The sequence below is a fragment of the Cyanistes caeruleus genome, chromosome 6 (genome assembly GCF_971803275.1).
Source record: "Cyanistes caeruleus chromosome 6, bCyaCae1.hap1.1, whole genome shotgun sequence".
NCBI lineage: Eukaryota > Metazoa > Chordata > Aves > Passeriformes > Paridae > Cyanistes > Cyanistes caeruleus.
Window position 1 is genome coordinate 65,130,397 of NC_141706.1, and position 24,788 is coordinate 65,155,184.

Here is a 24,788-nt window from a genome sequence, read left to right on the forward strand (position 1 = left end):
CTGCAGAGACCCAGGGGAAGTCACACTGCAAGGTCAAACAGTCACACAGAGGGGCACAGCTGGTGGTGCAGAAGGTGCTGGATGCTGCAGGATGCTGCAGCACAGGCGAGGAGCTGGGACAGCTCCTGCTCTGCCCTCAGAGCTCACTAATCTCTGCTTTGGAACCCCCACTGCTCTCAACTGTACTCTTTGCTTAACATGAGCCCAAAACTATTCCAGGCTAGCAAGTAATAGGATTAAAGCAGTCTAATCCCAGATGTTACTTACAGTTTGTCAGACAAGGCAATAATTGGTGTCCCAAAGTACAGGAATGTCACTATGAACTCAAGACCCAGGACTAACCTGCATAAAGCTACAGCAGGAGATGCCTAAAAACAAGTATGATGCAAAGATAAGGGAGGCATAAAATTCTGAACTGCATCCTCTCAAGAGGGAAACAAGCCCTTCAAAGGAAAAGCAGGAGCCCCTCAACAAATTGGTCTATGCAGGTCAAGTGAAAATGCAAGGGCACCATTTAGTCATGTCTTCATAAAAAAAAAAAAAAGAGCAGCTTTGCCTCAGAAGTCTCTGGAAGCAGGCACACTCCCTATACCAGCATCCTCATTCCTGTCCCTCAAGGTTTAAACTCGTGACAAGTCACATGCAACCTTTCAGTGGTGACCTTGGGACAGAGCGAGAATAAACATAAGGATTTCTGTTGATAAAAGAAAAAGCATCCTCAACACAAATGAGATTTAGGGTATCAAACAGTAGAGGCAAAAAAGGATTTGACAGCACAAAGTACACTGGAAACCAGCTTGAGATCCTGTTTCAAGCTGGGAGCTTAGAACAAATCCTCCTCTACTTCTCTTGCCTTGCTGACCACAGGACAAATAACCCACGAATATGACGGTGCAGAATAACCAGACACAACTGAGATGACACCACAAGAAGCGCTCAACAAAGACAAACAAACACACCAGAGGAGTCCTCTTTGGAAGGTTTCACAGCCACACCAGTCACAAGTGCCCAGGACAAACTGAGAACCAAAGGCTGTGCAGACAATACCAACAGGAAACATGACACTTTTGCAGGACTTTGCAAACAGTTGTAAAACTTCTCTGCTGGCACCCTGAACTAACAAACCCCACCTAGAGCAGGTACTACACTCACACACCTCCTCATCAGGGTACACAAGATGAAGGTTAAGATCAAGTTTAAACCTTCTATCACTACTGAGCAAGTTAGAGAGTTCTGTGAGTATAAACCAGCCATAATTTCAGTTTGAACTGGATAATAGAAAGTTCCTGACTTCTTAGGAAAATCTGTTCTCAAGCAACCTTGTAATTACAGTCAAAGAACAGCCTGCTGTTAAGAAGGAACATGAAATAGCTTAAGTAAGATACTGGTTTCAGCAGCAAAAAACAAACCTTAACAGCCTAGAAAGTAATTTCTTGGTTTATACACATATTTTAAAGTAGAACCAAGTGGACTGTTACAGTATTTACAAATTTACATTTACAAATTCCAGCTGAAAATGGTAAACTATTCATCCCTGATTCTGCCAGGACTGAAGAGGAACAGTGGTTCTACTTGGTTCTACACAAGAAGTGCATCAAAGGCAAAGTCCTTCATTTCCCAGACTTGTTTATTCAGAGTAAACTGTTTTCCATATTTTAAGAAAAAAAGTCTGAGCCTTTTACTTCCATATGTGTGACCTCCTGCCTGTACACACCAAGGGGATTAGTTTAACTTCCAGAATGCACTCAGTTTCCTTTTTATAACAAACATTAAACATGCAGACGTTTGAGGCTGTGATTTGCTTCAACAAACATAGATTTTGGAGTCTGACGTTTCTGCTCTCTGATTTTACATCGGTACTGAGATGCTGTGAATAAAGCCTACAGCTGGATACAAATTTGCACTCTGAGAAAGTCAAAAGTACTCCAAGGAATAGGATAGCTGCAGAAAACCAACTCAAATATGTTTTCTTTCTTAGCTTAAATGAAGCAAAACGTTTGCTCTATCCAGCCATACACAAGTATTTCAAAAAAATCCACAGACCTTTCCCCAGATATAATCCTTTCCACTGTTTTCCTACACTGCAGTTAATGTTCTATTCAGACACAATTCTTCTGGTGTTTGATTAATCTCCTTGCAAGTTTGAACTGACCCTGATCACACATTCGCAATATGCACATGTAAGATCCACTATAAACACAGCACAAGACAAAGGTCTCCAGGAAGCCACTGTTAATATTAAAAAAACGAAGAAAAAAAAAAAGAAAAGAAAGCCCAAACCAAAATCTGTTTCTCTAGAACAGCAGCCTTCCAGCAATGACTGCTGGAGTCAATGATTCTCACAGAATCATGACCCTGAACACATTTAACTGGTAGCTCCCATAATGTGCTTTAAATGAAACCTAAAGTACATTTTCAAATAAGGTTTAAAAGCAGAACTCGAGTCACCTAAGCAGTTCCACCAATGTATTTTCACCAGACAGTGCAGAAAATCACCAAGTCGTTAAACCAAGCCTCAGTCTGGTATCAGACAGCAAATCCATCTACGTGCAAACTCAGTCCCCAGTTTAATTCCACAGCCAGGATGACTCCCTCCTCCTTCAGACCATGCACACAAGCAAAGAGCACTCAAGGACAAGCACAGATCCCACACTGCATCACCACTGGAAACCTGCACTGGCTTCTTCCTGAACTGCATAACAAGAGATGAACAAGAGTTACGTGAAAAGCTAGACAGGTAAGTAAAAAAAAATGGAAATGTGTTTATAAGAAGACACTTCAGAAACTTCATTTACTCATGGGAACTTTGATCAGTCAAAAAAAGCCAGTAGGAAAAACAGGAATTTAAAAATGCGTATCCATTTAGATTAAACACAGAAAGATTGTTTCAAATCTAAAGTTGCTTTAAGTATAAAGCAGTCTATCAATGAGGAGATCTTCCCAAAAATTACCACAAAAGACTAAATACAAGTAGCAATTGTAGAATCCCAGAATGGTTTGGGTTGGAAGAGACCTTAAAGACCATTCCATTCCAACGCCCTGCTATGGGACATCTTCCACTAGACCAGGTTGCTCCAAGACCTATCCTTTTATTCTAATTTCTCAAAAGGTCAAATTGAACCAAAACTACAGCCTGTTTATTCAAGTATGCCCAACAGTCCACATTAAACAATGTTCCCATAACAACTCACAGCAGCTTCTTTCAGCACTGAAACCTCCAAATTAACCAATGTCATTTATTTTAATGGTTGACAATGGAAAATTTACACGTAAAATGTTGACAGCAATTTCAAAGTTACTACTGTACTACTCTACTGAGGGACAGCCCTTAGAGTTTTGTCTGGTTCAATTTAAAAAATGCATTAGATACTGCAAAATCCAGTAAGTCTGTACAACAAAGTCTTCCTCAGCTGAGGATGCACCTCCTTGCTAAGGAGTAGCAAATACCCAGAAAGCCTTTGGTTAATAAGGAATATTCCATTTACATGCACACAACCACCAGAAACCCCATCCAAAACTGCCGTCCAACAAAGCATTCAATGGCAGGTGCAAATCTTTCACTGCTACAGGACTCAGCCACTGACTATAGCTCGTGTCTCTTTGCTCTTCCTCCTTCAATTTACATCATTTTAATTAAGCGGCTTTCCTGAGCGGCCACAGCTGCCCTTTCCCATGGTGCAGTCCCAAAGGATTTAAGGGTCCCAGGCCACTGACACCTGCCTCCAGTGACAGCCACCCCCTGCAGCCAGGGACCAGCTCCTTCACATTCAGCAGAGCCATGCTGGCTGCAATGACACTGCTGGAATAAAGTCCTCAGGCCAAAATTCAAAGTTAGGGGACAAAGGGGCACCAGGAGGAAGGGGCCAGGACACGAACCTCAAAACATTAACAACGCACTGGATAAGTCAAACAAAAGCTACTGACAACCGCAGTAACAAACAAGCCCCGACACTATCCAGGTGCTTGGTACTGCATTCAGCATCTCCTTAACTCCCTCCAGCCCCACGTTCCAAGAAATATATAATGAGCCATTACTTTGACAGGACTTCAAACAAAGCTGCTTTCTTTTTTTCTTCAAAAAGAATTAGAATATGAATGTTTCTGCTTCACCAAGAAATCCAGAGCCTTTTGTGAGCAGATGATGCTACGAGCAGATGTACACAAGCAGATTCACAATAAAGCAGATGATCTCTTCTTTACCAGCCATCTTGACCTGTCTGGCTCGATTTACATAAACTGTTTCTATTCACTACAACATTGATTATGTAAACCTCGGCAAAATCTTAACCAAACACACGCTGCCACATCACTGCCAGCACAGCCGGAGCGCGGTGCTGGGAGAGGTTATTAGAAATGTGTTTGTGAAACGCCTCGGGATTTACTGGGGCTCACATTAAGGCGCAGACTGAGCAATCACAACTATTGCAGACAATAAGGAACGTGTGCCCTGCTGGGAGAGGCAGCTCCTGCCAAAACACCGCCTTCCCCTCCATTTAAAGGTCAAGGTACAGCAGCCCCACTTTAATACTGCTAAGGCAGAGCGAGAGCAAAAGATAAAGGGAAAGTTTTGTCATCTTAAAAACAGGAGCTCAGCAGTTTGCCAGGTATGCCAATTCCTTTGTTCATCATCCTTTTCACCACCTAATTTAAAAGTCTCACAGTTCAAGACACAAGTTATTCATCAACATCACAATCAAGGCATTTTTTTTAAAAAAAAAAGCAAACAACCCACACAGTGTCTTAAAACAGCTTTTTCTTTTTTTTTTTTTTTAAATCTAGCTGCGAGGCTGCGCTATCAATTTTAATCAGGCAGTTGTAACAGGAGCTGCAACACTACGCTTCTGCTGGTCCCCAGATCTCAGTTTCACTACAGGGAGGAGAGCAGATTTACACTGTCTTATTTAAATGATACTCCAGATTACGAGATTTTAATACAAAACAGGTACTAAGAGGTTTTTTTAGCATCCTGAATAGCTTAAGCTGTTCCAAGAGTTCCTAGTCACAAACGTTGAGTCACCAAAGAAAATAGAGGGATGTTTGCATTATTTGTGGTGCTACAAACAACATTTAAGACACCCCTGATAGGAGAGTAATGAGCTCCTGAAGTGGAAAAGGGCTCTTAAAACAACAACCTTCGGTCTAAAAATTAAAAATACAGTGACTGAAGTCATGAGATTAGAAAAGAGAGGGATGTTTGCATTATCTGTGGCGCTACAAAGAACATTTAAGACACCCCTGATAGGAGTAACGAGCTCCTGTAGTGGCAAAGGGCTCTTAAAACAACAACCTTCGGTCTAAAAATTAAAAATACAGTGACTGAAGTCATGAGATTTCCTGGAGTGCTTCCATCACGTCCACCTAGCCCTACATCACATTGTGTGAGCGGTGACAGCCCCATTGTTTGAGCGCAGCCACAGAGACAGCGTGACCAGAGAGACTCAGCCCCTCTGCACTTCTTGTCCCTGGCTGCACTGCAAGGACAGATCTGTTCGCATTTTCTGTACATCCTACACCTACAAGATGCAACCTCAGTAGTTTTAGAGAACGGCTGAAACTCAAACAGGACCTAAACTCAGCCATACACGTTTTATTTAGATTTTATTGGCGTGCTTCAACACACACACACAGTGGAGATCAAGAGCCCAGCAGAACCGATAAGCTGAGATCAATGCGTCCCCATATTAAAGGCAAAGCGCACCAGACTTTGCCAGGTTAAGATCAGAGCCAAAGCATTTCATACTTCTGTACTTTCAACTGCTGCTAAAAATAGTAAAGCAACAGAAAGAAAAACGCTTCCAGCTGTGCACAAAGAGCCTCTGCAGCACAACATCAATTTATGCACTCTAATTTAATTAAAGATTCTGCATTATACTACGACTTTATTGTCAGAGACAGTGTTGCACAGCTGAGCTCACCCTCCATTTCCACAAATGAAACAGTAAGAACGTTTCTTTATTAAATTTAGTGAGATATGGGTATTTCTCACGAATCAAGGGACTTAAATTCAAGGATTTCAAGTAACGGCTACGCCACGTTCACGAGAGCAGCTGTGTTTTATTCCACGGTAACTGCATCTTGCCCCAGTCTCATGACAGGAAACATTCAGCATCCCTTAAGGAAAAAAAAGGTGCACGACTGGATACGAGTACCCAGCCTGGACTGCTCTTTTTAAAACAGTTATTCCCCAAAGGTGAGCGCGGCTCTTTAGGAAAGGACCGAAACAAAAATCCCTAAGAAACCACAACAGGGTTTTCCTACGACCTTGCAGCAAATATGTACCAGATTCTGGGGGAGGCTGTGACTGTGCTGCTTCGCGGCTGGCTCCCAAACCTTTCCGTCGTGTTTAGCACTGAGAAATTACTCCATGAACCATGCGTTACCACGGATGAAACTACCAAAATTAAGCATCTCTTCTGAGGTTCGCGAGGGCTCTCAGCAAGCACGGCTCAGACGCTTCTCCCTCATCTGCCTCCGCGGCGCTCAGCAGAGCGGCTGCGAGCTTTAACAGCAGGGCAACAGCGTAATGCCAAGCGGATTACTTTAAGATCCATATCAAGCCGAGAAAATAAACATTTCCACGACGAATCTGAATATAAGTGCTTCACCCTCCTCCCGCCCCGCGTTCCAAAGTCATCTCCCTGCCATCTGTAAGGAGGACGCCGTCTCCCGGAGGCAGCGGCGGAGGGACGGGGCCCGCAGCGGGGAGCGGGGGGGTTTGTGTGCCATAACCCCGCACCCTCCAGCCCCGCAAGAAGTTTCTTCCCCAGCCCCGCCGCGACCTCCGGGCCCGAGAGCGGCCGGAGCCCGCTCCGCCAGCCCGTCTGTCCCTCCGGCACCGGGACCTCCATCCATCCATCCATCCATCCATCCATCCATCCATCCATCCATCCATCCATCCATCCCCCCTCCGGCGCCGGGACCACCCCCCATGCATCTCTCCCTCCCTGCTCCTCTCGGGCACCGGGTCCCCGTTCCATCCCTACCCGCTCCCCCCGGCACCGGGTCCCCGCAACGGCCGCACCGCGCGCCCCCTCACGCACCGGGACCTCCCCCCCTTCACCGCTCCCCGCTCCTCTCAGGCACCGGCATGACCCCGTCCTTCCCTCCCTACATCCCTCACTAAACGGGACCCCCCCACACCCCCCATCCATCCTTCCCTGCACCCCTCGGGCACCGGGACCCCCCCGTGTTCGCCTCGGGATCACCCCCCCGGCTGCAGCGGCCGCGCCGCGCACTCGGCCGCCGGGCGGGCGGGAAGCGCCACGCGCCCCCTTCACCTCCGAGCGCTCCCTCGCAGCGCGGAGCCGCGGCCGGCGCTGAGCCGGAGGCTGGGAGCGGGGCAGCCCCCGCCGCCCCGGGACCGCCGCGCTTCTCCCCCCTCCCCGGAGCCCCTGCCCAGCGCTCACCCCAGCACCACCAGCTCCCCGTACTTGACGGGCTCCTTGTTCAGCGCGCACAGCTCCTCCTGGCTAGGGGAAAACATGGGGCCGCCGCTATGGTAGCACCGGCCGCCCCCGTCAGAGCCGCCGCCGCCGCGGGGGCGCGTCCCGAGCGGGCTCCGCTCCGCTCTGCGCCGCCGGCCACCGGCAACGGCCACTACACCGAGGGGGGGGGCAGGGGCGGAGCCAACGGGGGGAACGGACCAACCCGCCGCGGCGGGGGGTCGGGAGGAGCGAACCGGCGCCGTTTCCCCCCGCGAGGCTGCGAGTGGCCCCGCCCTCCCCGCGCCTATTAACAGTCGGCGGACGGGGAGGGGCTGGGCGCGGGTGCGCTCCGCCCCCTCCCGCGCGCTGCGCCCCCCCCCCCCGGCACAGGCGGCAGTGGTACGGCCCGGCCGTGTTATGTAAACATAGAGTAAAGGGGACCCGGCCGCTCTTAAAGGGGCCGCGCACCGGCGGCCGCGGCTCGGGGTCAGCGAGGGGTCCCGAGCGGGGGGCTCTGGGTCACCTCACCCTGGGCTCCACATCACCTGAGGGGTTCCAGATCTCCTCCTGCCCTCGGGGCGTGCCCGGATCCCCCGGGTGTCTCCAGACCCCGGCCGCCCCAGGTTTGGGTCAGTGCGGGGCTGCGTTGCCTCCTGTCTGGGATGGGGGCTCTGAATCCGCGGCCCGTGGCTTTGGAGATCTGTGGAGAGCTCCCGGGTCACCTCCTGCCCCAGAGAGACGGGCTCAGCCACCATCCACCCCCTACACCTTCCATGGGGTGTCAGCAATGGGGCCACCCTCAGACTTGGTGCTCTCCTGTCCCATCTCCTGCCTCCCATCCCTGGAGGTGGCAGGAGCCATGGAAGCCTCATTCCAGCCTCTTCTGTCCACTGTCTTCTTCTGAGGGGACAGAAATGCCCTCACCCCCTTTGTTCTTTAGCAATCTGTCAGGACTTTCCCAGCCCAGCCCGTTCTATGACTTCCGAGGGGTTTTTTTCTGCTTCGGTGTCTCCCCCACCACCATCCCCTCCCCTCCTCCTTTGTCCTCTGCACCTGACTAAAGCCCAAAACCAGCAAAGATTGGCTTGATGTTAATCCATGTTGAGGACAGAAATTCTCATTAGCTGATATTTGAGGTTTCCAACCCATTATCAAAGACAAGAGCAATGGGAACATCCACCTTTCCTTAAGAGAACCCTTGGGGCCAGCACAGTCACACTCAGGATCCAGCTCCTCCTGCTGAAAGCTTTCCCTCTGCCAGAAATTGTATTTAGCTATTAATTTTACCAGTAATATTATTTTTCTGTCGTTCTGGTGAAGAGGTGAAATGGAAAAACACAACCAATCTCGAAGAGCTGCAAAATGGAGATCTTCCCAGGGGCTGTGTGAAGAAGACAAGATTTTATTGAAGACAGGGAGCTGAATTATTACAGATTTATCTTCTTTATTGCTCTAACAAAATAGAAAAGAAAGCCGGGCCGTAAGTCACTGTCAAAGGAAACAAATAAGTTCCCAAAAACAGTGTGGAAAACAAAGCTCCTGGCTGTATCCCTTTCAACTTCTGCATTTCTCCCCTGAAAGCAGGACCTTCACAGCAGCCTGGCTTTTCATGACATTAACAAACTCCAGGACTCTTCCAAAAAATGCTCCCGAGCAGCTCAGCTCGGATGGGATTCCACAAGTCCATGATGTGTCTGGACATAGAGCATCTTTCACTCTCCCACCTGGGGATGGAGGGATGAGGAAAGACCTTGGAAATCTGATTTTACCCCTCTTTTCCACTTCCTCATTTTCTGACACTGCTCTTTTTGGAAAACGGGGAAGTTGGGCAGCTCTGCACCCTTTTCTCAATCCTGCATGTTTTTTTTTCCTAGCACCCAAACCAGTGCATCTGCTGTCATTAAACACAGAAGTGACTCCCACTCTGTGACTACAGAAAATGCACTGCTGAAAAAAAGTTATTAAATACAGAAAATGCTCTTCTTGGCATTGCTGAAAAATAAATGTGCAGGGGGGAAAAAGATCCCAGAGGGATTCACAGGGGAATATTTACATCTGTGGTGTTCGTAGGAGGTGGATGAGCTGTGCTGGGGTGAGGAGCTCTCACCTGCCATGTACCTGTGGTGGGAGACTGACATAAACCCTGAGCTTGAGCTGATCCTTTTTCTTTTTCTCTTTTTTTTTTTTTTTTTCCTTAGGAATTGTGCTTCATTTGTTCATGTCCAATCTCTTCATTCTCCCCATGGGGTGTTTTAGGCTGAGGGAAGATCAGCCCCACAAAGTGTTCTGAGGGCTGCTGAGCCTTTTCTTCCCAAATTTTAGGTTTTCTCATTTCAGTTCCCAAGGACCAGTAGCTGCCAGCACTGGAAACCTGCTTAGAATTGTTTAATATTTAAAATTTCTACGTTTTGGCTAATGAAGCAGAGGCAGGAGGAGGCAGCAGCTCTGCCACACATTACACAGCTCCCTGTCCCACACAGATCCCAGCCCCAAATCCCAGCCCCTCTATTTCCCCCAGCTCCAAAAAATTCCTTTTGCCACTGGTACGAGCAACACTTGGCTGGCATTTTTCCCCAAACCCATTGAAATAATTGAGAAATATACCCACAGCTGCACTCTGCTACTTTTCAGCTGAAAACATCCTTCCTTTTCAGATTTGGGATGTCTCAGGGTGGCTTTTCAGGGCAGTGAAGGGAGGTTTGGTTGTTTTCCACTTAAAAGTGGGAGTCACAGATAACTTGGAACTCCTTCTAGGCTGCATCAACACTAAAAGAGGGATTTTGCTCCCAGGTTTAGCACGAGCAGCTGCTTGGCTGGGTGGAGGAATATCCACCCAAGCCAGGCAAGCATTAAAAATCAATGTTTGAAAAAAAAAATAAAAAAATCCCAAACATGAAGAAATAGTACATGCCCATTTATTTTTAAAATGTAATAAAAAGTTATTTTAAATGCAGGAAGATTAATAATGCTCTAATTCAGCAAAGTACTTCCAGATGTGCTGGACTGAGTGTACTTCAGTGCTTTCATGAATCGAGGCTTAGGGAATGGGCTTCAAAAGTACTGAAAGAGGTTTTTAAAGTAAAAGAGGGGAGATTTAGATGGGATATTGGGAAGAAATTCTTCCCTGTGGGGGTTGTAAGGCCCTGGCACAGGGTGCCCAGAGAAGCTGTGGGTGCCCCTGGAAGTGTTCCAGGCCAGGTTGGATGGGGTTTGGAGCACCCTGGGGTAGTGGAAGGTGTCCCTGACCATGGAAAGGCGATGGGACTGGACAATTTTTAAGGTCCCTTCCAACCCAAAGCGTCCTGAGGATCCTCTGAGCCTGAAGAGCCCCTGATCACACCTGCAGCTTACACTGCACGTGAAACTCATGGCACATGTGATGGGAGCAGAAACAGGGATAAAGGTTTCCATTCCCAGTCCTGCACTGGTGCTGTTCACACAGAGGTTTCCACGACTGGGATCAGGTTTATGTTCATCCATCAGTAGGGATGGTTTGGGATGGGAAAATTAAACTCTGAGGTCATAACAACCTGGATTTGGTGCTCCAGGGAGGGGAATAAACCCCAGGAAAGGAGAAAAACTCAGCTCTAAGGTTAGGATCAAGCAGGTATCACCTGGGTAGGCGACGCCTTTCAGGCTGGAAAGTCTCCAGCTGGAAGATGAGTGGGGGTCTCAAGCAGCCACCAAGTAGAAATAGCAGAAGAAAGAGCAGCAGGTGCTTTAAAAGTAGATTTGATAAATAAATTACAGGAAAAATAAGATGTGATTGCTCATAATGATGCAATACCAAGATTAGCATGTTTGGGTGAGCTTCTCAGTCCATTTTTCAGGGCTCAGTGCCTAACTTAGGTCAGGCTAAAACAGATTTCCTTTTCCTTATTCCATTTGAGAATCTCTCCTATTGTCTTAATTTTCCATCAGAGCATGTAATCTTCTTGATTCATAGTACCACCTAAAATTTAGAGAGGAGAATTGCATTAAAAAATAAGTGGAAGAGTTAAAAGGATAAAATACTTTCAAATACCCTGGCAGCAGTTTAAAGATATGATACAGGCTCCAGCTTAATATGTAACACTCCTTAATAAAGACCCTAAAGGAATTTTTAAAAGCAAAGAAGTGAAGTAGCAGAGTGGGGAAGGCTTTTAGGAACAAAAAAAGATAGCTGTTAAAAATGAGGGAAATGGAATATAACACAAACATTGGCAAATATAAAACCACAGCAAGGCAAGTGGAGAAGATATTGCAAAGCAGTTTACCAGAGGCATGAAAATGCTCAGAAAAACATAGCAGAGACAGAAAGTGGACCAGGGACTCACTGGGACCAGCAATCAGTGCAAGTGAAAAGATTGGGGTGAAATAAAACACTGGTGGGTCGAGTAAATGAGCTCCCCATGTTGTCTGTGCTTGAGACTCCCACAGAAAAACCTTCCTTTTCTGCAGTGGCTCTGGTGAGCTTCTTCAATATAAGTATCATCAAGTAAATTTCCAGAGGAAAAAATTTCCAGAGTGACACATCACTGGCCCAAGACTTGGAAAGAGATTCAAATACAATGATAGGAAATAATTGTATTTGTGTAATTGTTTTCTATAAAACATTGTATAGATATATTATTATAAATGTGCATTTGTCTGCAGGATGAGAAATAACAAACTTGCCACTGAAGAAGCAAGTTTAAGAACTTAAACTTTAAGAGTTGAAGTCTGACCTGAACTACACAAATGAAAACACAATGAAGTTCAGGTAAATATGGATAGCTGGGATTCACTGGGAAGATCTGATACACCAGGGAAAGGGCAATAGGAAGTTTCTGCAGAAAGAAGTCAAATTTTATTCCACATTCACACCCCTTAAAGCAATCAATGAATATGTTGGAGGAGGTGATTGCATGTGTATCACATACCTGGGGTTCAGCAAAGCTTTGGCACCACAAGAGCTGTCAAAGAGATAAAAGTTGCATGAGATAAAGAAAAGGCTGCATGGATTAGCAGCTGAGACAAGAGAAACCAAAGGCTGGAAATCAGTTTTCATTTTCACAGTGGGGAGAGGTTATTGCTGGGATTTTGATATCGTGGAGCCCTGGCCAGGCTGCTGACTTCTAATGGGAAAGTTTGCTGACAAGCCAAAAAAATTTTAAGCTGACTGCAAGGAGTTCTAGAAGGACCCAGCAAGAAAATATCCAAGTAAAGTAGATACAAGATGACCTTAGCCATATCTGTCTAATGGCTGGCTCTAATTGAGCTATTGTCATTCCAGAAAGGCGTCCCCAGGTGTTGCAGGAACTACAGGTCCTTCTCTTGGAAGAGAATGACCTAAGTCTAAAACACAGAACGTCTTCTGGGTTATTCCAGAGGGAAGTTCTGAATCCCTTTTCCTGTGCTCCATACCACACCCCCTTTCCTGGAACCCCAGCACTGTGCACTCACTTTGCAGCTCAGTTCCTGAAGGACTTGTGTTAGCTAAGGGGGAATAAAAATAAACACCTTTTGTGTGTTTCTGCCAAAATCAGAACACTGGCATCCCAAATCTCGGTGTTGCCTTTATTGCACTTTTCCTGGGAGGTTTCAGCCACACCTCCAGCTCCTGCTGAGGACCTTGCAGCTCAGAGCCAAGTCCTCTCTCAAATCACCACATCCCTCTATCCTATCCCAGTTGCTGTTTTGGGAATGGACTTTTGCTCTTCAAGATGTCGCCCCTTTTTCCTTTTAAATTTTGGCTCCATTGCAAAGTTAACACGAATGCAGTGGTGGGATGCAAAAGATGAGCACAGTTTCCCTATAGTTTACTTGTGCATAATTTAGGGGAAATTTTGCTGCTCTGACCTTTATCCCAGCAGGCAAAGCTGGTGGATATGGATCCCTGGGCTCAGACCACATCATTCTCCTGCAGGAGCCAAACCTGGCAATGACGGTCCCCATCCCCCAGGGGAGCAGCTTCCAGAGCAGATGGCTGGGTCTCCATCCACAAAGAGAAACTCAGCCATCCCATAAATCAACCAGACTTCCCCCAGTCAGACATAATGAGAATGCCCAAATCATTGCAGGATATGAGGTAGGAGAGGAGATCTGCCTTCCAAGCACCAGAGCTCTGGCAAAGCACAGATTTGTGGTTTCAGCCTGGCACTGGTGTGAGAGGCTCCTTTGGTGAGGGTTTGTCGTGCAATTGCACTGATCCCTGAAAACCCCCTCTAAAAGCTGGCATCACACAGACAATTTTTATCATCCAAGAAATCCACTTTTCAGGGGATGCTTGAGGAGTTTCAGGATGATGGGAGCCATCAGTACCAGCACCGTGAACCTCAGACCCAAAACTTCTCCAGTCTGCAGATGTCAAAATATCTCACCCACCGGCAACGTGTGAACACCCACAAAGCCATTTTAAAATCAAACATCACTTTCACATATTTCTGCTACAGAGAATGAAATGCATTTTAGAAATTATCACGTATTAGAAACAGAGACATTCCCCCAGCTCCCCTTCTGCCAGCAGATAATCAGCAGGTTACAGAAACCTCCTCCACATCTCCAGGGTGATCCAGCCCAGGCTGCTCCCAAGCAGGATTCAGCTCCACAGCTAAAAGCACTGAGCCTGTGGGAGCCCATCCCCTTGTCTCCCCAAATTCCTCCTCACTGCCTTGGGCAATCTTTGCAGCACAGATTTTGGAAGAGGGGGAAAACGCTCTGGGGACAGAGTGTTGGTGGGACAGAAAGGACTGTGGGATCTTGGTGGGACAGAAAGGACTGTGAGATCTTGGTGGGACAGAAAGGACTGTGAGATCTTGGTGGGACAGAAAGGACTGTGGGATCTTGGTGGGACAGAAAGGACTGTGAGATCTTGGTGGGACAGAAAGGACTGTGGGATCTTGGTGGGACAGAAAGGACTGTGAGATCTTGGTGGGACAGAAAGGACTGTGAGATCTTGGTGGGACAGAAAGGACTGTGGGGTCTTGGTGTTCTTTGAGGAAGGTTTTATGACAGGGGAGATGGAGCACTGAACAGGTTGACCAAAGAGGTGGTGAGTGACCATCACTGAAAACATTCAAGGCAGAGGTTGGACAGGGCCCTGAGCAACCTGCTCTAGTTGAAGATGTTGCTTCTTCTTGGAGATGGCTTAGACAAGATGATCTTTAAGGGTCCCTTCCAGCCCAAACTACTCTGTGAGTCCATTCTGTGGTTAGCAACAACTTGGGAGTTCTATCTTCGTGGGCAGCAAGACCTGGCAATTCATCATTTCCTCCTCCACATCTTGTTAGGGTAAAGAGATGCCAGGTCATACCTGAATATGTTAGAAAAACAGCATTTGGCCTCCAAAGTGTATACACCAGTAAAGCCTTATAGCTCCCTCCCAGCATCTGACATTTTTTTCACTGCTATAATTTACTGAGGCATTGCCAGGTGCCCCTGGCAGGCTTCCAGGCTGCCTTCAGCTATCCAGTGCATAAACTCAGGGAAAAAAAAACCTTAAAATAAATAAATAAATAAAAAATGCCACAGCCCCCAAAATCCTTGAAATCTGAGCAAGAGGGAAAAAAAAAAAAAAAAGGAAGGAAGGAAGAAAACCACAAGAAACACACCACCAAAAAGCAGCGACCACCATCCGAGCACAGATGTCAGGAGGATGTGGCAGAAGGAGCGACATCCTGCAGCATCCTGTAAAATCAACGCGCTGCTCCCAAAATCCGGAGCTCTGCCTTCCTGCCGGCTGTGGGAGCCTGCTCTGCAGAGATGCTTAGAGATGGTCACTTCTCCTCCGTCTGGGTAATTAGTAAGTCATTATCTTTAGGTGCTGAAAGGCTCGCTATTGTCGGGAGCGGCTGGGATTCCGGTCGAGTTATCTTTATTATGGGCTCTTTAGGAGATGGACGGCTGGAAAGATGCTGCACAGCAATCAGGTAATGGCTGAGAAACACAATCCTGGTGCGGCCCTGATTGCTGCTGGAATCGCTAGGGGATGGAGATGCCTTGTACCTCATCAGATAATGCCTTTCCTTAACAAAGGAGCCCGGTTATCGTGGAAGAGGCTGAGAGCTCCTCGCCTTTTGGGCAGGGAAAAGGCGCTCGCGTGGCTGAGATTTACCAGCTCTGTTAAAGAGAAGATTTTGTATGGAAACACCAGAAGAATCTGTGGAAAGTGTGTGATACATTTTTTTTTGGTACAAAAAGAGCGCACACATACCTGCTGTTGCCATTAAGAGACAGAAGATGAATGAGAAAAGCCTTTGAGCTGAAAGAAAATCAACGTGAATTCATTGCTAAGGGTTAGCAATCATATACAGAGAGTACATCCAACCCCAGCAACAGAAAATACATTATGGAAGGAATCAAAAGAACAGGAAACCACTTGCTAATAAAAATCACCATCTGCCTTCTGGGGTGAAGGAGATCTAGGGTCAGATGTTTTAGTCAAATCCAAGGAAATCAAATCCAGGAAAGGAAAAGCAACCTTATAAATCCAAATTTGGTGGTGGCAAAATCACAGGGATGTGGAATGGCTTTTGTTGGAAGGGACCTTAAAGCCCATCTTGTTCCAGCCCTCTGCCATGGGCAGGGACACCTTTCACTATCCCAGGTTGTTCCAAGCCCCATCCAACCTGGCCTTGCCCCAAAATTTTTCATTCCATAAGATTCATTTTATGTATTATTTCATTTATTTTGTGTTTTGTTGGCCTGATTTTGGGGAAGAGGTGGGAACAGAGCCACAGGAAACCTCCCAATCCAAGAACTGACCCAACCTGCAACTCATTAGCGAGGCCCTACACAGCCAAACCCTCTGCTCGTCCCATCTGCAGCAGCCAAAGCCTCGGTGACCTCAACCCTCCCACCTGGGATCCCCAACCCTGCCACGGCTGCTTATAAATCTTTACATTTAGAGATGCAGGGCGATCGATAATTCCAGGATGCAAATGGAGCATATGGAGACTATAGCAGGCAACACAAAGGCAGAAGCCACAGGCCATTTCCATGATCAGAAAGAGAAAGAGCTGCTAATTATGCAAAGGTCATTGACTGAGCGTGGTGCTACATTTAAATATTTCAGCGTTGTCTGTGCCTGGATCCTCTCACAAATGTTGTGTGCATGTGAGTAAATGCTCCTCTGTTTTGGGGAAGATAAGGAAACACAGAAAAAGTCCAGATGTCTCTGTTTTGTGCCACATGAGAACTTTAAAGCAGACTGAAGCGTCCTGAGGGCTTTAGGGTTCTTTAGTTATTTTTTTTTTTCTCTCTCCCTGTAGTTAGCTATTCATGCTTTGACTCCTGGTTAATCCACACAGTTTCCAGCGTGAAGATAAACATTTCTACCTCCCAAAATTCTCCTCCTGTCTGTGCGATGGCAGCTTGGGGTGTCACCTCCACCCTGGCCACCCTGTCACCTCCTCTGTGCCCACAGGGCATGGCTGGCACGGGCAAGGCAAGGAGACAAAGTTTGACTTTTATTCTTTCCCCTCCTCCTCTTTGCAAATGTGTAACAGTGAGAAGGGACATTGTCCGCAGGTCCGTGGGAAGCACAAAGCCATGGCTGTGCTGACCTCCTTATGAAAATTCAAGCCTGTCCTCGTTTTTCCTGGAGGTTTTGGTGGTTTGCACACACGTGTCTTTGTCCTACCCCCAGCCCTGACCAGTCCTACAGCCCCCACAGCAGCCCAGCCCTGCTGCCCACACCAGCAAATCCTCACACACCCAGCCAAAACTTCCATAATCAGGGAGAAATTTTGAAAATTCTCAAAAGGGAAAAAATAATCTTAAAAATCCCTGCTTTTATTTCCAGTGATGCTGCCAGTTCAGCTCAGTGAAACTCAGCTGCCAGTGCTGACAACTCAGCTTTTCCCAAAATCAAGCCCTTGTAGCCTCTCTGGCCGGTCTCTCATCCCTGCAAGCACAGGGAAGGGTGGGATGCTGGCTGTGTAATTTGGAGATTTTCACTTAAACAGATTCTCTGTGACCACTGAGGTCCCTGACTGGAGCCTGTGAATTTTAAAAAGGATTAATGCTGTGGGAGCCTCCATCCAGATGCCCTCCAAAGAGGTTTTGACCAGTGTGCTGAGTACTTTTCCCTCCTAAACCTACTGCTTCAAATCCCTTTTCCTTTCCCATTTCCAATGCTATTGTTTGGGGGTTTTACCCCCTTTCAGGCATTTAAATATTGAGCTCACTACTGGTATTAAAAAATTTTTAGAAGCTGTTGGTTTAACAATCTAACACATGTATTTTTCCTTATTGTATTTTTATATAGATATAAAATATTCTATCTTTTTATGTTTATTGTGATGTTTATACATTCTACTGAGAGGATGGATGCCCACAGTTACACAGGGGAATTCCTGTTCATGGGGTAGACTGAGCTTCACCCTGGGATGTGCATGAAGGTTCCTCACCTCTCTCTGCTTCCTGGAAGCATTTTTGGATTGATGCAGGGTCATTCTGCTCCGCTCCTCTCTGAAAATTTGGGATTTAAGCAATATTTGGGAGTTACACCATGGGTAAATACATGGGATAGGCTGGGTTTCTTCCCTCAGCCACAAGCAGGATTAAGGCCAAAGAGCTGCTTCCTGCCAAAAACAGGGTGAATAATCCTGTCATAAGCCATTAGTATGGAGCTGTATTGGCACTTGGCAGCAAACCACCAAACCCACAAAGTTGTGTTTAATTTGCTGTTAGAGGACAGGCTGAGTCTTCTTCACTCAGTTATACCGAGATGACATTTCAGCACCAAGCCCTGGAAACAGGCCACCCCTCAGCTCTCCATGACTCCACATCTCCATCCCACTGGCACTGCCCATCCATTGCTGCTCTGATGGAAATTCCAAGAGCTCCTGTTTGCTGGGATGGCCTTTGAGCAATAAATCCCAGGGTTTTCTGTTCACACTGATGCTGCCGTGGGAAGCAGAAAGTGTTTTGTCCCCACAAGAGCCAACCCAGCCCTGGCACCCATCTCACTATGACACATGGCAGAGTAGCAAGAACAAGCAGAAACTCCCACATTTTCCCTCTCCCACCCCAGAATAAGAGCCAGGTTGGATTTTTGACTGTCCACAAGGTTTGTTCTCCCTCCTCCCATCCCAGCCCACAGGTTCCCATGTGAGCCAGGCTCCCTGATAGTGCTGGGCTTTGACTGGTGACTTCCTGCCTTCCCTGGCTTCCCATCGGACACAAAGCCTTCCCCCATCATCCAGGATGTTGTTTTCTATTTTTACTCAAATCCCTTTTTACTTTTTGACATTTTTAAGGCAGCAGCCTGGAGGAAATAGATTATCCCACCGGTGGTACTGCGTGGCTCCAGTCCTTGGTTAAGAAGATAAAATTTCTTCTCAGGGTTCATCACATTCCTGAACTGTCTGTGACTCCTAAGTCACAAAAAAAGCAAATAAAATACCCGTGAGCTTTTGTTCCGTAAAATTTTATGATTAGTCATCATATCCTTCATGTGGATGGGGAACAACAAGCACAGAACGTCTCTTGTTTTAATACAGACAGCCTGGGAGACAACTGCAGCCTTTTATCTCAGCTCCTTGGATGTCTCTTGGCTTCCTCAAGTCCCATCTGAGTCTGGAAGCTGTTTAGGCATCCTGACATTGTGTGGGGACATGAAAAGTGGGGAAAAAGGATGTGCTGGGGGTCTTTCACAAACTGCAGCTGCTGACACAGGGAGCACTGCTGGTGTTTTCTCACAGTCACAGAATGGTTTGGGCTGGAAAGGACATTAAAGATCAACTCATCTCATCCCCTGCCATGGGCAGGGACACCTCTCACTATCCCAGGTTGCTCCAAGCCCTGTCCAACCAGGTCTGAACACTTCCAGAACTGAAGCACTCACAGTTTCTCTGGTGAATTTGTTCCATCATTGTCCTCACTCGTGCAGAATCAGAGTTTGATATTTCCTTCTTTTGGTTCTTAATTAACAGCAGGGGCAAATCCTGCTTTTAATTCTGGCCTGTATTTTTTGCCAAGCAAACCTGCTGTAAGTCTCACTTCTCCTTTGTTTCCAGCACCTGGGGATGTGCAGAACAGCCACTGCCTTAGGAATATTTTGAAGCAACGAGAGGAGAAACTCCAGAGCGGCTCCAGGGAGAACGCTCCCACGTTCCTGAGATTCCTCTTCCAACGCTCACAGACAGACTCACAGTTTTATTTTCAAAAACTGGGAATGCTTCCAAATCCCAGCCTGTAAAGCCTTTCACAAAAAAAAAAAATTAAATAAATAACAAACCAACAGAGGAAAACCACACTTTCCCCCACTGTGGAGCAGGAGACCCTTGCAAGCAGCAAAGCCTCTGCAGACGTGCCCCTGTGAAGGGCAGCGTGCTGTGAGTGTTCAGCAGCGATCTGGTGATTCCCAGGAAGCATGCAGGGCCCAGGATTTCAATTTGCAAACACAGCTCTGGGTTGTGTCTCCAAGGATAGTGTGCTCTCCATCCGCAGGAAAAATTCAAGGTGGGAATAAACAAGGTTTGCTGGGAGCCCAGACAGAGCAGAGTCCCTTGGCAGGGCTCTTGGACACCTTCTTCTTGTGTTGGTGCCCCCAGTGTGGAGCAGCTGCTGAATCCCACACACCTGGATGACAGACTCTCGGATTTGCCCCCATTTTCCCATCAAGTGGAAAAAATAAGACAGAAAAAGAGGGTGTTTCTGCTTGTCAAGGGTAGGACACAGGTAACTCCTCACACCTGCAGCCAAGCCAGCTGGGCAAGCACAGGTGTGATGCCAACATTTGGACTGGTGTGAGCAGCAGTGGAGAAACCCCTTTTAGAGGTGTAAATTTGCCACATGGCCTTGGGGTTTTGTGGCAGAAGTTTGACTTTTTGCTCTTTATTTTCCCACTGGAGCTCAGAAAAAACATTGACCTTGAGTGTGCAGTTTCCCTTCTCTCCCAGATCTCCTCTCTGTCTTGGTCAGTTACTGTCAGTGACACCAATACAAGAGAGGAAAAAAAGCTGGAACGATATATATTACATTGTTTTAACCTCATTTTGCACATCCTGAGCACTCATTCTGCTGTTCAGGGAGACAAACGAGCTCTGCCTTTTCACATCTGATCTCCAGCTTGCTGCAGCCTTTTCTGCAGCTGCAAACTCGCAGACCCAGGGGTGACAGCTCCCCACCCAAAGGAAGGCAGATGGGTGGCACCGATGGACAGCTTGCTTTTCAAGGACAGGCTGATGACAGAGGAGCTGAGGTGGGGCCAGAGGCACCTGGGTTTGTGGCTGAGCTGAGCAGCCTCACCACTAAAAGCAATTAGTGTTGGTGCAGAGAGGTCTGACAGACCCTGCTTTGCCAATGCTGAAGTGTTGACATTTCCCAGCAAGGTGTTACTGGCAAAGAGGAAACTGCTCTGTTAGATTTGCAGGGTTTTCCTGCTACACCTTCCCCTTGCTCTAACTCAGGAGCAGCCCAGTGCTGATGTCCGTGCTCAGATCTGCAATCACAGAAATATGGGATGGTTTGGGTTGGAAGAGACCTTAAAGATCATCCAGTTCCACCCTGCACAAATATGTGGAGTGGCACTGATAACTCACCAAGGGAAGTCTGGAAAACAGAACCTGCAAAGAAATAATTCTGCTTGTAGACTCCTATTTTATGTATTTCTGTTTCCTTCCTTCTTCTCCCCCGCTTCCCCCTCTCTCCCCGCAGTTCCATTTACATCTAAATGGGGTCTTTGTTTTTGCTGAGTTAATATTTAGTCACTGGTTCCCATTCAAGGTTCCTAGCTCAGTTTCTCAGAGCAGAGGCATTCCCAGGGGAGAGCAGGGTCCGAGCAGGACGTGGATCCGGTGCCACGCAGCTCCTCCAGGTATTGACAGACCATACTGGAAATGGCTTTTACATATGGATTTGTGACTGAGTCATGCAAACTTGTTTATTACCAGCACACAGACGTAAATAGCACATCCTATATCACAGAATCACAAAATCATTTAGGTTGGAAAAGACCTCTGACATCGAGTCCAACCTGTGAGTGTCACCACCTTGTCACCCAGACCAGAGCACTAAATGTCACGTCCAGTAGTTCCTTGGACATCTCCAGGAATCTCCATCACCTCCCCAGGCACTCCATTACAATGCTTAACAACCCTTTCCATGAGGAAGTTCTTCCAGATTTGGTATAACAGAAATCCAGGATCCAGGATAAATCACCTGAGAGGTGATTTATCTGATGTCACCATCAAACTGAAAGTCCACACAACCTGAGTTAAAGAGACTCTTCCCAAAGACCCTGCTCAAACAAGAATGTATTTCCAGTTAATCATTTTAGATCCTCCCAGAGACTTGCATCAGCTCCAGGAACAGACAAGGGAAAGTGTCCATTAAAGGATTGATTTCCACTGAGGTATCAGCTCCTCTTTGTTCAACTCCTGTCAGATCAGCCAATGGTGCTTCGTTGATTTACAAGACTCCAGCTCTCCTCATCATCACTTTTTCTTGCCTTTTGCACTGGAGCTACAAGAATATATGTTTGTTTCTAGGCTTGTCTATATGTAGTAGTATTATGGTCTTATCTACCAGCTGAGCTACACCAGCTGGAACCCAGAGCTTGTCGTTATTTCAGTATAAGACCCTGTTACATCATATCCTCTAAACGGGATTTAATTTCTGTTTGTAAATAAGCAGATACTTTAAGCAGGCAAAAAAAAAAAGGTATTTATAGGCTTAAGTAAAGCATCTGCTTAGACTGACAGTGAAATAAATACAGGTGAGGTTGCAACCTCTAAACACAGCAGTTTTTCTAACCAGGGATGTAAGGCGAGACCTCAGACTGACTCCATCCAGCCTGATTCACACAGCTGCACAGACTTTTGGGGTTTGTTTTGCATGCTCCAGGAGTTTCCTGCTTTTGCTCAAGTCAGCTGGGAATGGGATTTGGCTGTACAGTAGGATCCGACTTCCCATGGAGCAGCAACGTTCAAAAATCCGGGGATGCAGAGTTGGGTGCAGCTCTCAGGTGAAGACAAGAAGGTATCAGTTCCCATCTGACTGCCTTGCCTGCATGGCTTGGCAGAACTGTCTGCACAAGAATTGCCAAGAAAATTGAAATACTGGAGAAGTTATGCAGAAAAATAGATTCATCTTTAATATGGCAGCACCAAGAGTTGCCCATGACACAGATGGTCCCAAATTATCAGCTCACACAGCACCAGGATGGAGGTGGGCTTCATTGTGCCCAGGAGAAAAGCAGGAAAGAGCTTGAGAGGAGAAAGAGAGAGGAAGAAACACACAAGGAGTGTGCAGGATATGCACAATGGAGGCCGAGGAGCTCAGGAAGGTTTGTGAGGATTTACAACCATGGAGTGTTCTGGGCTGTCAGGGACCTTTAAAGATCATCCAGCTCCAACCAGTCCCAATACCATCCCTTGAGGGACACCACTGGATGATCTCCATTGGGACACCGAGGCTACAACACCTTGGACATGATGATCTGGGAAATTCCTTCTCTTAGGGAACGGCTGAATTAGTGTTGTCTCAGAGACAAGGAGGGACCTTGAGACCTCAGAGCTCTCTTGATTAAATAGCTGGTGGAAAGAGGGTTTTCTAGGCATGTTCTTCACTGGCATCCAGCCCATTCCCTGGCCACCCCAGAGGCACAGACCCCCACCAGGCCCTGCTTCCTTCTCTGGGTTCCCTTTCTGATGGCCAATGTCAACAGAGCAATTCTCTCTTCTCCCTCTTTTCAACACGGCTACATTTCCTTGGTACATCAGCATTTTTCAAATTGAAATACCCGAAAAACCCACAAACCCCCTCCCACACCCCCTTTTTGTGGGGAGATTTAGGATAGATCACAATGAGATGCACCCATGTCCTTCAGCTGAGCCCTGCTGGGCACACACACAGCCTTAGAGACCCACATATTTAATTCTGACCAGCAAAAAAAGCTGAATTCAAGATGTAAGAACATGGGGTTGGCACTGGGCTCCAAACCCCTCCTGCCTCCTCAGCTGTTGACCACAGCAGGATGATTCCACAGCCCAGCTCGGTGTAATTATTCTGCTTTCTGTCTTGAAGCCATGAAGAGATGCAGTTACATAACAATACTGCTTAAGCACTTGCAAAATGCACAATTTGATTAATCTCAGCAATCTGCCAGCTCCAGAATCTAAAAAGACAGCCCTGTGCATTTCAACCAAGTTAAAGCCCAAAGCTTTTCATTTCATCCTAATGGATAGCAAAGGTCATTCTCCATTTGATAGATGATGATAGTGCTGCTGCATTTGTCTTCTGGCTGGCAGGATCCCTCTGAAGTTCGTGTTAATGAAATTCCTCCTACCACCACAGGCACAAAATTCTCCAGTGAGGCATTGGCACTGGATTTATCGTGGAGGTGCCCATTCTGCATCCACACAACAGGATAAATGCAACTTCCCATCATGCTGATGAGGTGCCCACGGCAGCTATGTCCTGATGGAATGGTGTTTTCCATGGCATAAATCCCAGGTGGTGGCAACTGACTGCACCTAGACACATTCCTTCTCCTCGTGACTCGGTTCAGCAACATTTTTCAGGAGGAGCAGGTACCAGCGAAGAATTAAAATGTAGATTCTACGTTTTCCCCTTGGGAAAAAATGCCTAAAATAAAGCTATCAGCTCAAATCCTGAAGGGATTATATTTATTTCACTTGCAGAACCACTTAGCAGCATCCAGAAGCCAGGGAGTTCCCAAGCTGGACCGTAAATTATCAGAGATATGTTCATGTGTTTAATGATGCTCTTGTGTCTTGCATGGTGAGAGGTGGATGAATTAAAGCCCCAGGAGATGTAGAAACTCCCTTCCAAGAGTGAGGTAGGAACTGTGGTGGGGAAATGGGATGGGACATGAGACCCTGCTGCAGAGGAGAAGGATGTGGTGAGCAGCTCAGGAGCAGACATGGGTGCTGTAAAATCCTCAGAAGAGCAAGTGCTCTGTGACAGTCTTCCTCCATCTCCTCCTCCTCCTGGTGCTGAAAGAGCCCAGCAGACCATTAGTGAGGCAGTGGAAGGAAAATCCCAGGAGATGAAATCTTGGAGAAGAATTCCTAGCTGGAGCATCAGCTGCTGAGCTGGGCATGATACCTGGATCCCATGTCCCAACAATTTATCCCAGCACTGTTGTGTCTGAAGGCTGTTCCTACAAGGAGAAAAACCTTCCCAAAGACATTCCATGTCTTCATAGAATCACAGAATGGTTTGGATTGGATGGGGATTAAAGCCTATCTCATTCCAACCCCCTGCCATGGGACACCTCCCATTATCCCAGGTTTCTCCAAGCCCTGTCCAACCTGGCCTTGGACACTTCCAGGGATGGGGCAAGAGCAGATCCCTGATATCCTGGGCACTCACATGTACATGTACATAACTCTTCTTGGAGGGGGAGATATCCACCTGTAGTTTGCCTCTGGA

At 46.9% G+C, this 24,788-nt stretch overlaps 1 protein-coding gene across 2 annotated transcripts in view; it reads right to left on the reverse strand.

Annotated features, from left to right (window-relative positions):
• The window catches only part of PELI2 (pellino E3 ubiquitin protein ligase family member 2), a 63,016-nt gene extending 55,269 nt beyond the window's left edge, over positions 1 to 7,747 (reverse strand). The window contains exon 1 of one of the 2 annotated variants that reach the window (XM_086891978.1): positions 7,407 to 7,747. In XM_086891978.1, coding sequence (XP_086748104.1) covers positions 7,407 to 7,483 — 77 coding nt within the window. In that variant the 5' untranslated portion in view covers positions 7,484 to 7,747. The remainder of the gene's footprint in view (positions 1 to 7,406) is intronic. The other variant, XM_086891977.1, reaches the window with a different exon arrangement.
• Positions 7,748 to 24,788: the final 17,041 nt, after the last annotated feature.